This window comes from Periplaneta americana, chromosome 3 (assembly GCF_040183065.1).
Source record: "Periplaneta americana isolate PAMFEO1 chromosome 3, P.americana_PAMFEO1_priV1, whole genome shotgun sequence".
In the NCBI taxonomy this organism is placed as follows: Eukaryota; Metazoa; Arthropoda; class Insecta; order Blattodea; family Blattidae; genus Periplaneta; species Periplaneta americana.
In genome coordinates, this window is record NC_091119.1 from 119857968 (window position 1) to 119870655 (window position 12688).

Below are 12688 nucleotides of genomic sequence, written 5' to 3' on the forward strand. Positions count from 1 at the left end.
GTTATTTATTGTCTGAGTGAAATGAAGGTGATAATGCCGGCATCTAAAGTTATCCAGCATTTGCTCTTAATGAGTTGAGGGAAAACCCCGGAAAAAACCTCAACCAGGTAACTTTCCCAATCAGAATTTGAACCCAGACCCTCTCGTCCCAAGATCAGGCAGGCTAACCATTACTACACAGCAGTGGACAAGATTCCCTTGGGATCTCCAATCTCCTTGCTAAATTCTTGTTGTGTTACTTTTAGAGGCACAAAAGGAATATATTAGCATTTTTTGAGCTTCTGTGAAATTAGTTTCTTTAGTCTTCAGCAGATTTTTATATCCTTTCCTTTCTCTGGATAGAGATTTAGATTTGCCTCGAGATTTCTGTTCGTGCTTTGTGCAGAAGTTTGATCGTTTATTTTCTTTGTTCGTTGCATTCAGCATCAAACCAAAGTTTGGCAGTCCTTTGTCTTTGGGGGATGGGTGATAATTGCATGTAGTTCTCTATTTTGTTCAGAGCACGACCTAGATGGACCTTTTTAAGGAAGGCTGAACTTTCAAATTTCTAGTTTCCAGTTGTGTTTTCTCCAGCTTTCTTGAGACTGTGTAGAACTTCACTGTTTTTATTAGTTTTTGTGCTTTTTTAAGTTTATTGTTGATTCCAGTAGTAGATTTTTCTTAGAACGGTGGCTGGTGAGTGCTTGTTGCCTTAAAAGTCATAAGAAAATACAAGCCTGTAGCATCAGATAGGCTACTATATCATGAAGAATGAAAACTTTAGTCACTTAGCCAATCACATGGATCATAACATCTTTCTCAACCCAATCACAGCTCGTTGAAATACTGTCAATGCCAGCTCCACTCATTGGCTACCACTTGTATTTAATTCAAGTTCGAAGCAAATGAGATGTACTGCCAATACTAGTAGTGACAACTGAATTTCCTGCCAACTTTACAATTCACATGCTTTAAAAACATTACTATGAATGCAGAAAAATCTAACTCAGCATAAGTCATATCATCTTGGCAAAATCCGGGACAAATTTCGTCCCGAAATTCCTTAAAAAATCCGGTACAAGGGGTCTAAATTCGGGATTATTCTCGAATAATCGGTATGATGGTCACTTTAATTATAACTATGTTTGATTGGGTACCTCTGGCTCAAACAGTTAATCAAAAATACTACTTGGAGATACTGACCAAACTCAGAGTGAGGATGTAAATGTAAAGGTTGGAATTGTGGAAGAAGAAATCATTAATTCTGCCTCAGCTCACACTTCCATCACCATGAAAAAATTTTTAGTCAATAGGTCTATGTGCATTCCCTCATTTCACAAGATTTAGGCCTCTATGGCTTTTACTTTTTCTTCAAAGTAAAAAGTGCGTTGAAATTAACTTATTTTCAGTCTGTAGAGGTGAAATCGAAAACGGCCAATCTGCTGAAGAGGGTATTATCTGATTATCTGCAGTACTGCTTTGAACAATGGAAAATTCGTAAGCAGCGGTGTATGGATAAGGAATGTAGCTGAAGGACGTGCAGTTTTTCACAACATCCACTTTATTTAATAACTTCATTTTGTATTATCTCCAAAACAAGGATAATATTAATCATGCAGGCGTATATTGAATTGTGTATCTCTATAAATATCGCGAGTTGCAAGTACCATACTGGTAATTAATTTTTGTTTATCTGGTGAGAGATATCATTACAACCGTCGACCAACAGCAGGTGTGGTCCTCCAGACATTCTGGGGGTTGTGTGTGACTGAAGTAGCCACCAAAACGTTAAAATATGGTGTTCACTTAAATCGGCTACAACTTGCCTTTTAACCAAGAAATGGATTCGGAACACCTCAAAATCTGTGCTTCAGTGGCTGGTCATGATAATATCTTTGAAAAATATTGGAGTGCAAAAGGTCAAATGACTTTATTGTCAAACGCCTGGCATTAGAAAACAACAACAACATATCATTACAAATAATTTGTGTTCTTTTATAGGTCATGGCTTACCTGCAGGAATGCATGAAGTGGAGATAATAGAACGCGCTCGCATGAAGAGGGCTTGGGAAGAGGTCATGCCTACAGCAGCTGATCGAAAATCCATCGAGAAGATGAGACGCATAATTGATGCAATGGAAAGAGAAGAATGGCTGTTCCGTGAGAAGGTGATAATAAGAAATACAGTTTCCTCAGTTTGCTTACACATCTTCATTCCTGTCGTAAAGATGACAGTCCAAATTAAACATTTACTGGTACATAAAATAAGCTATTTATTATTCAAATAATGAGTTTTACACTAAATTAGTTGTTATAAAATTATGGCATGTAGGCTATCTCATAAATGAGGAATGCATTTCTAAGGGTTGAAATCAACATCCCTTTTAGTGTAGTTACTCTCAAAATCATGGCCTAGGCCATTCATCCCATTCTAATAAATTCTCTTATGTGGCTGTTCTATGTCTTTATTATCCTGGAGGGATTGTAAAGGAAATTAAATCATTGTTGTAATCCATCCATTTCAGATTTTCTTCAGTGTTATATGAGGCCTGTTGCACGAAGCTAAAATTACTATCTTTACTAGCAACAAATCAGTAAATAAGTAAAAAAACCAGTCATTTCCATTCCATAAATCTGTATTGGTGAATTTTTCATGACAAGTAATAAGCACTAGTAATTACTAACTCGGTACTAATAGTTTAATTTATTTACCAACAAATTGTTGTATAAAATTTGTCATCTGTAAAATAGTTAAGGCTGGTCCACAATAAACTGGAAACGGTAAAGACAACGGGAACGAGAACGAGAACGGTAATATTGTTAAAATAAAATCTATTTAAATGTGAGCATTCACAATTAATTTTCACGTTCCCGTTCCTGGGATCCAGCAAGCTTCTTGTTAATTGTGAATGCTCACATTTAAATACATTTAATTTTACAATATTTCCGTTCTCATTTTCGTTGTCGTTTCCGTTTCTGGTTTATTGTGAACCAGCCTTTAGAATCGCATAATACTTACAACTGATTTGGTATTACAGTACCGTTACTATTTTTTTTCGCAATATTTTAAAACAGAATTTGGCAGTATGGCTGCCTATTACTTGTAAAATATGCTAGTCTTGACAAATTAGCAAAATTGTTTTTCTCATTCTTTCATAGTTTTCTGTCAAGTCTTTCACTGCAAATCCAACATTCTCCACTCTTCCCTCATTTCCGCCTTCCTCTTAGTCTCCGAATATGATCCGTATATTTAATGTTGTTCATCATGTGATATTTTCTTCTGACCCAAACTTTTCTCCTGTTCACCATTCCCTTCAGTGCATCTTTCATTAGGCAGTTTCTTCTTAGCCAGTGACCCAGCCAATTTCTTTCCTCTTCCTGATCAGTTTCAGCATTATTCTTTTTCAGTGGCGTATACTGGTTAAAGGGTTTGGGCTACCGCTGACCCTATTATTACACAAAATATATCTAACAATTACTTTAATTTTAATTACTATGGTAAAACTAATAATACAAAATTATTACATTATGTTATATTATAAACTTTTTCTTTTGTAATTTCCTTGGGCTACCACCGGTAGCCCCTGTAGCCCGCAAAATACGCCCCTGTTCTTTTTTCACTCACTCTTTGAAGCACAGCTTTATTTCTTATTTCCTCTGTCCATTTCACACACTCCATTCTTCTTCATATCCACATTTCAAATGCTTCTAGTCGCTTTGTCATAATGTCCATGTTTCTGACTCTTTTTTTAGACGTCCACAGAAAATTCCCCTTTTATATTGAAAGATTCCTTTGTCATTGCTATTCTTCTATTGACTTCCTGGCAGCAGCTTATCTTACAGAAAATTCCCCTTTTATATTGAAAGATTCCTTTGTCATTGCTATTCTTCTATTGACTTCCTGGCAGCAGCTTATCTTACTAATTATAGTACACTTCAAGTATTTGATATTTGTTTTACTGCCTCATTTAGAATTCGCACCTTCATATTCTTTACTTTTCTTCTGATAACTATGGTCTTCGTCTTATTTGCATCTTCATCCCATACTGCTTACAGCTGTCATTTAGCTCCAGTAGCATATCCCTTAATATCATCTTCTCTTCTGCTAATAACGCTGTATCATCAGAAAATCTTATGCACTTTATTTTTCTTCCTCCTATCACCCCTCCATGTTCTGAAAACAGTTCTTCACTAAATCCTCCAAGTAAATGTTGAATAGGGTAAGTGATAAAGGGCGTCCTTGTACTCCTCTCCCTATTCCACTTCTCTCTGACATTTCTTCTCCTATCCTGACTTTAACTCATTTTATATAAAGATTACTGAAAAGCTTCCTCTCTTTCCACTCCACACCAATATTCTTCAGGATCCCCACAAGTTTATTGTAATCCACTCTGTAAAAAGCCTTTTTAGATCCACAAATACTACATACACTTGTTTATTTTTCTCTAGGTATCTTTTGCCTATTGTTTGCAGCAGTCATTGTATCTCTCGTACCTTTTTCCTTCCTGAAGCCAAATTGTTCTTCTTTCAACTCTCGTAGCTTAAATTTTAAACATTGATTCAATATTCACAGGAGAATCTTTGCTGAACGCGATATCAGAAAAATAAAGTGTATAAGATTTTCTGATGATATAGCGTTATAATCCTAATTGAGGTTCTGGCTGATATGTACATCTGTTATCAGGTAGTACATCTCACTTGGCGATATGTGTCAGAGGAAAAGAATTGTTTGTATACATCTGAAGTCTGATTGTGTAATATGTAACTAGTCAGTGATGTATGCAATCAAGGGGGAAAGGAATTGGCCACTCTACCCAATTATCTCCTGGCCTAGTTATCTCATGAGTGATGCCTTGTTGGTGTCACTTGTGGGGTCCAGTTGACTAAACAGTCCTGTACTCATTACATTTCTTGGTGTTATTTTTCTTCGATATTGGCAGCAACACTTTCTCCATGAAATTTTCAGGCCATTTGCCTTTCTCTTATATTTCGTTGCATAATGATAGAATTTCCTTCTTTTCTTCACCCAGACATTTCATTAATTCAATGGGGATTCCACCAACTCCAGTTGATTTCCCATTCTTCATTTCCCTAATCATTAGCTCAATTTCTTACCTTAGAATAGACAATCCTTTTTCGTCTTCTGATATGGCTGCTTCATCTTTTCTGGACGATTCCTTGTCTCATATAACTCTTCTATATTTCGTCTATATTCCTTGTTTGTTTGTTATGTAATTTCCAATTTCGTCTTTTATCAACCACATTGATTTCCTATTCTTTTTTGTGAAGTCCAAAGAGTTTACTTCGCGGTACATTAAATCATATAGCTATAGATCTTCCTTTTCTCTCTAGATCCTCTATCTCTTTACATTTCTCTTTCATCCAGTCTTCCTCCATCTTATCAGTTTTTATTCTTAGTTCACTGTTTAGTTTCCTGTAGTTTCTTCTACCTTCTGCTGTGTTGATGTTTTTCCATTTTCTCCTTTCCTCCATGTTCTCCAACATTTTCCCTGTGACTCAAGATTTCTTAATAATCATACCTTCTCTGTATCCTATTGTTTCTTCTGCTATATACATTTTTTTATAGTACTCATTACTATTTTGGCGGCCGGGTAGCTCAGTTGGTAGAGCAGCTGACTATGGACTGGAAGGTCCGGGGTTCGAGCCCAGGTGGTGACAGGATTTTTTCTCGTTGCCAAACTTTCAGAATGGCCCCGAGGTTCACTCATCCTCCTATAAAATTGAGTACCGGGTCTTTCCCGGGGGTAAAAGGCGGTCAGAGCGTGGTGCCGACCACACCACCTCATTCTAGTGCCGAGGTCATAGAAAGCATGGGGCTCTACCTCCATGCCCCCCAAGTGCCTTCATGGCATGTTACGGGGATACCTTTACCTTTTTTACCTTTACTCATTACTATTTTAGGTGTGAATTCTAATGTAGCAGCTTTCTTTTGAAAATTTGCTTTAAATTTTCTTCTTTCTGCTTCGTTTTTCAGTTTCTCCAGATCCAATTTCTTCGTCACCTGTCTTTAGGTTGTCTTCTTCAGATGAATATATACTTCGCCTATCAGTAGGAGACAAACTGAGTTAATATCCGCTCCTGGTAGAGTCTTTGCATTTTTAAAGCAATTTCGGAATTTTTCCTGTACCAATAATGTATCTGATATTTCCTTTCTTCCCTTGGCCATGTTCACTTGTATCTTCGTGTTTTATATTGTTGGAAAAATATATTTCCAACAGTGATTACATTCTTTTTACAGAAATTCACCAAAGATTCTCCTCTGCTATTTCTGTGTTACGCAATAGAAATGACTAAGACTTGTCATTTGTCATTCATATATTGGTAAATTGTTACTAGTCACCAGTATCTTTCATGCAATAGGCCCCAGATGTGTTACTTGTTTCCATTTGCTGTCTTTCGTGTTTTTATGCCACTCAATAGAATACGAGATAACATGAAAACCACTACTTTCATTGTAATTAGGCTTTTGGATAATTCACCGTGTTCTGGAACTTGATATTTGGAAATGTCAAGTTCCAGAACATGGTGGATTACCCAAAAACCTAATTATAGTCACAGTCACCGTGAAAGCCTAAAAACTCATGGGTATAATATTACTTTCAGTTACAAGAGAAGAAAACTAAAGATTTAATCAAGATAAACTTAGTAATTCGTAATTTTATTACATATTTTGTTAAGAACTGTTATTTGGACATGATTAAATAAATTTATATTGCATTTGTACTTATGTTAACTTTAAAGTGACATAAAGTTTGTGCTACTATGCCATGAAGAAAATGGAGCTGAACATTCCCAGTGCAGTGTAGATTTCCTTCGAACTATGAGACCTAGTTGACAAGCTGATTATTCTGTAGGTCTTGTGCATTTATAACAGTCACTTATATATTTAATTTCAATTTAAGTTTACAGTTTTGTTCAAGAAAGCAAGGAGAATATAGAATTCAGAGATGTCAGACTGAAAAGTTTGGTACCAGTAACTCCTACACTGGCAACATGAAATCTAAATGTAATTTTATGAGACAAGAATCATCTTTCTGCTTCTTTAAATAATCTGCATTTAGAAATGTTTTGGCAGGAAATACAGATGATCCAGGATATACGTTTGAAATTGGCTCGGCAATTCCTTCAGACAACACAGAATGAACAGAGCCAAAAACTTACTAACCACTTACAACGCTATTGGATATCTAAACAAGAGGAGAAAAACAAGAAGATAGAGAAAATAAGATTTGAACGTGATAGAGGTACAGTAACTTTGTTTTAAACTGATGTCATGAATGTTATCATAAAAATTATGAAGGATAATATCATTCATGCCTATGGAAGATATCATTGTAATTTAAGAATTCCCATAGGTGTTACCATAAATACAAAATGCTAGTACCCTACTTACATGCTATTCAAAATGTCCCCTCAGAACTCCGTACATTGAATATAGCAAATTTTCACATTTGGAAGCATTTCTTCGATCCCTCTTTCTTCATTGCTTTCTGATCTTTCTTGGGGGATAGATAAAAGTATGTTGGAGAGTGGAGTGATTGGAGGAGCATACGAATATTGAATTTCAATACAAATTCCATAAGTGGGAATGCTGTATTCAGGACGTGTTCTTTCTTTCTTTCTTTCTTTCTTTATACACATGTACGAGCATGCACACATGCACGCACGCAACTTTGGAGTATTTTAAGTCATTTGTTAATTATAGTCATTTTGTTACAAGAATACTCCACTTTCCATTTTAAAATATTTCTTTACCAGATATAGTTTCAGAAGTTAAGCAATTTGATTGATTAATGCAGAGTGTTTCCATTAAACAAATTTGAAATTTAACATTGGGCTAAGAGGAAGGGTTACTATGACACTATGACATTTAGTAATACCTGACAAAAGTTACAATGTCTCACTATGCTCTATTATCATCACTTTGCTTTATAAGGAGAAGGGAATGATGTACAATAAGGTTAAAAAAGAATGGGCTGGCAACAAATGTATAAGTTCCAGAAACAGAACAGTGTGCATTCCCGTTTCCTTGAGGCTTCAGTTCACAAGATGACACAATTAAACCATGCAATTGTGCTGAAATTTGTTCTAAAATATGTACTAAAATAAAACAAAGGGTTGATTTTAGCTGCAGCAGGACCTCTGAAGAGTGAAATAGTAATAAAATTGATAAATACTAAATCTAAGGAAATGGGGTACAAAATTGATCGAAACGAAGATGAATGAGAAAGCTATGTAATACACCAGATTAAAGTATGAGACATTGTAGCGTAAGTGGCTAAAGCATGGATCTAAACTAGATAGCATTGGTTGTAAGAGATTCGAATCTCCATTAGTCTTAATTTGTTACATTACAAAATTACCATAATAAGTTTTTATATACACCATTTATATAAGTACCAAGTGGCAACATCGCCTGGAAGTTGATTGAATGTTTAGTAAATAGCACAACCCGTTCTTGGGGCAATACTACTGTCTGTTAATGAAACCATTTGCATTTATATCTGATTTATAGCTTTTAAAAATATGTTTAACCACAACATTAAAATGTGGTACCATTGTAAACATTAATTTGTCCTATTTTTTTAATAATGGCAATATTGAAGTGATAGGTACTATCACCATTCTTCAGTTCATATTGAGGTTTAGATTTCTGTGTGTTTTGTTTACCCATATTCTTCACAGGGTGCGTTGACAACGTTTAAAAGCCAATTTTCATAAATAATAAAACAATATTAGAAATAATAAAAAGTAGAGCTATATGTTATGATAATATATAACATATTATATTGATATTTCATATTCTTCGTCAGTCATAATATGTCCAATACGTGCAGCCGTTTATGTTCTTGAAGCCCCTTTTAGAACAAGTAATGATACTGTAAACATTAATTAGGGCATACATATCGAATTAAACCGTAAAATTTTGCGTGTGACCTAGAGAAGGATAGTTCGTCTCTTTATTTCGCTACATATTAAAATTATTTTACTTCGATATGTGTTTTGAATAGTAACTCCAGAAATAGATTGCATTTTCGTCCAAAAACATCGAAAGTTTCACATCTCTCATAATGTAGGATCACTCACGTCTTACAAATGTGTTAAGATAAGGGAAGAGAATTCTATTACAATGAGACAGTCTTAACTCAGGGCAGCGATTATGTGGCTTGGTCTGGAACATTTGTCAACAAACAAGTAGAAATAATATCATCATCATCATCATCATCATCATCATCATCATAGTTTACGACACAGATTAAGTCAAGATTGTTCCAGTTTCAAAGTGGTTTAATATTTGTCTGATCAGCATTTTCTTGGGCGTCCTATGTTTCTCCTTTCAACTGGTTTGTAATAAAGCAGTTTACTGTGTATAGTATTCCAGGTATTCTATTCATTCTATATGTTCTCTCCATTTATTATTGTAGTCTTCTGTTTATTTAGATATTGAATTGTAATTTTCCCATGTAGCATACAATTATTAATTTTTGCGAAGTATAAGGGTCTAGGAAATTATTATTATTATTATTATTATTATCATCATCATTATCATTATTATTATTATTATTATTATTATTATCATCATCATCATCATTATTATTATTATTATTATTATTATTATTATTATTATTATTATTATTATTATTATTATTATTATTATTATTATTAAAGTGATATGGTGAACACATGAAACTGACTATAAATTTTGTTTATTTATATTTGATGTGCTTCTGATTTTCAAGAAAGCAAATAAATTATTAATTTTGTATACAGGCCAGATCGTGCCTATAATAGCCCACTAATGATGGTCTGTAATATGTTTGCAAGACTTGCATAACCAAGTTTATTAACAAATTCCACTAACACTTGTCATTAAAAATATAAAATAATACAGTAAAAAAAATCAACCCTACCGGAAGCGAACTTACAACCTCTGGTTCCAAAATCAGAAACCTTACCCCTACATTACATCACCTCGTTGTACTGGCTGCATTGTAGACGGATCACCATCAAAGTCTCAACCAGAACAAACATCACAGCATTGCCTTCGAACACAATGAGTTTACTCGTGTGAACCTGACTTAAAAACTTTACATTTAAACTGCCAAGAGTCGGCCCATTCTTTTTTAATCCAATTGTACCGATCTCCTCTGATATGAATAAGTGACTCAGTCACAAATGTTGAATGAGTAAGTGACTCAGTCACAAATGATCAATGAATAAGTGACTCAGTCACAAATGATCAATGAATAAGTGACAATCATAAATGATCACATGATGTGAACAGTAATTCCATTTTTATTACAACAGTTTCTAAAGGTTGGAGTGTATATTATTAGTTTACATTATAATTTCATTTTAAAATATGCATATAATTTTATTATACATATAATGAAATTCTTTGTTAATGAAACTGTATGGAATGCCTATTTGCAGAATTACGTAAACTGGCTCTCAGACACAAGGGAATCTCTAAAAAATATCGTGAAGTAAACATTGTGGACCAGAGTATTGACCATAAATCTGAGTTGTTTGGGCCACAGATTCGGTTTGGAGAACATCCTAAACGTCGTCATGAAGTGATCAATGTGCGCAGTAGATTCTTGACACACATCAAAGGTACAGTATTGATGTTGTTGCTGCTGCTAACTAATGCTGAGTTCTTGTCAATAAAGTCATTAACTCTCTTGCTTAACTCCGATTGAGGTTCTGGCTGATATGTACATCCATTATCAGGTAGTACACCTCACTTCGCGATATGTGTCAGAGGAAGAATAATAGTTTGTATATATCTGAAGTCTGATTAGTTAAATATATTACTAGTCAGTGATGTATGCAATGGAGGGGAAAGGAACTGGCCCTCTACCCCATTATCTCTTGGCTTAGTTGCCTCAGGAGTGATACCTTATTGTTATCACTTCTGAGGTTCAAAGCTGTCGTCGGACAGTTGACTAAACAACAAACAACTCTCTTGCTCTCCAGTATTTCTTACACAGAGTGGGTTTAGAGGAAAGGACTGGACATCACTGATAGAAATTATATTTTATTGTACCTTACATTGAGACACTTTCATCTTTTATTACTTGAAATTTTGTGGAAATGGTAAGATGTTATATCTTAATATTTTGAGTCGATTAACCTTTTAACTGTTTCCGTGTCGTCTACCAGTGTCTCATAAGGAGGGCACTTGATAGGCCCCCAAAAAATGTAATCTAGAAGTGTCAAATCAGGGGAGTTGGCTGTCTATGAAATCGGACCAATCCAATGTACGGGCCAGTGGCCAGAATACTTGCAGCATCTGCTGTGATTCGGTAGATGCCAGACATATTTAGAAGAATGCGCTAGAATTTTCTTAGAAGATGCAATGCCTGTATTGAAAATGTTGGTCGCCATTTTGAAAACCTTGTGCTATAATGTACTATTCTATTCAACATTAATTGTTATGTTGATGTGTAATCTGTATGCCACTTTGTTCAATACAGTATTATTACTTCATTGATATGTAGTAATAGTAGTAGTATCCAGGGGCGAATTAACGGAGGGGATGGGGGTTATCCCCCTCTCATAAATTCATATTAACATCCCTGCCAGGGATAACTTCTATCCCCTTCACAAAACATAATTGGTTTAATACGAGTATACTTTATAAAGTATAAAGTAAGCAAAGAAAATAATATTGATGTATTATCATCACCAGATAGCTGACAACAATCAATAACTTAGGAATTACACATCTTAAGCCTGCTCATGAGTATAATTATTATTATCAAGGTGCAAGACAAGCAACTTAGTGTGACCAAGCGTTGAGCCGTATCGAATCAGGTTGAGGTCACCTCTGTTGCTCTGTTGTTATCAGTTTGTGTGTATTAAGATAAGAGGAGTAATGTAAATGATGCAATACATAAATACATTTAGTTTGGAGAAATTTCGATATGGTTGGATGCTTGTAATGTACAGCACACCACACCGTGAACTTAACCCAGGCTATGCATGATGATGAATTAATAATGGCGAAATGAGTCTGAGGTCCAATGCCAATGAGGTATTCTGCATCTTAGGATGCTATCCCCCCCCCCCATCAGGAATCTTAATTCGCACCCTGGTAGTATCTACTGCCCAGGCACTTGGAAGTTCTCCATTCGTCTTCTAGCTTCACAGTATAATTTAGAGTTCGAATCCAAAAGATTTGATACCAAAGCTGGATATTTTCCTCAGAGGCTTACATTTGTAAGTTTGTGGATTGGCGACCACAAGGACCCGAGCTGAATCTGATATTGCTTCCACTTATATCAGATTCCTCATTTTCAATCTTTTCTGTTTGATCTCTCTTGATCAACTCTTGTTTTTTTCGACATCAAAGATATTAGAGTATTCGAGGTCTTTGGTTGTCTTTCCTTTTCTTTTCTTTTCTAAATAGTGAGTGATGTAACTGCCTATTGGTGCTCATTTAAACGGTTATGTTTATGCCCATAATATGAAGCTTCTTTATCTTTATAATTGATATGTTGTTCATCATGTACTTCCTAACATTGATAGCATTATTCTGAATCAGGAATACTTCCCAGACCATGGGTTCCTATTCGGTAAATATTGTATATGCTCCATAAGTTTGGGCACACCTTTTGATTGATCCTGTATACTGCAGTAACATATGATACTGTGTTTTGTTCATTTTATTCTTTAACACTTA

The 12688-nt window shown here is 35.0% G+C and overlaps 1 protein-coding gene across 5 annotated transcripts in view; it reads left to right on the plus strand.

Moving 5' to 3' along the window:
* The window catches only part of LOC138696453 (cilia- and flagella-associated protein 91-like), a 95724-nt gene that overhangs the window by 36930 nt on the left and 46106 nt on the right, over positions 1 to 12688 (plus strand). For 4 of the 5 annotated variants that reach the window (XM_069821443.1, XM_069821444.1, XM_069821447.1 and 1 more), the window contains 3 exons: positions 1981 to 2147; positions 7076 to 7244; positions 10435 to 10617. In XM_069821443.1, coding sequence (XP_069677544.1) covers positions 1981 to 2147; positions 7076 to 7244; positions 10435 to 10617 — 519 coding nt within the window. The remainder of the gene's footprint in view (positions 1 to 1980; positions 2148 to 7075; positions 7245 to 10434; positions 10618 to 12688) is intronic. The other variant, XM_069821445.1, reaches the window with a different exon arrangement.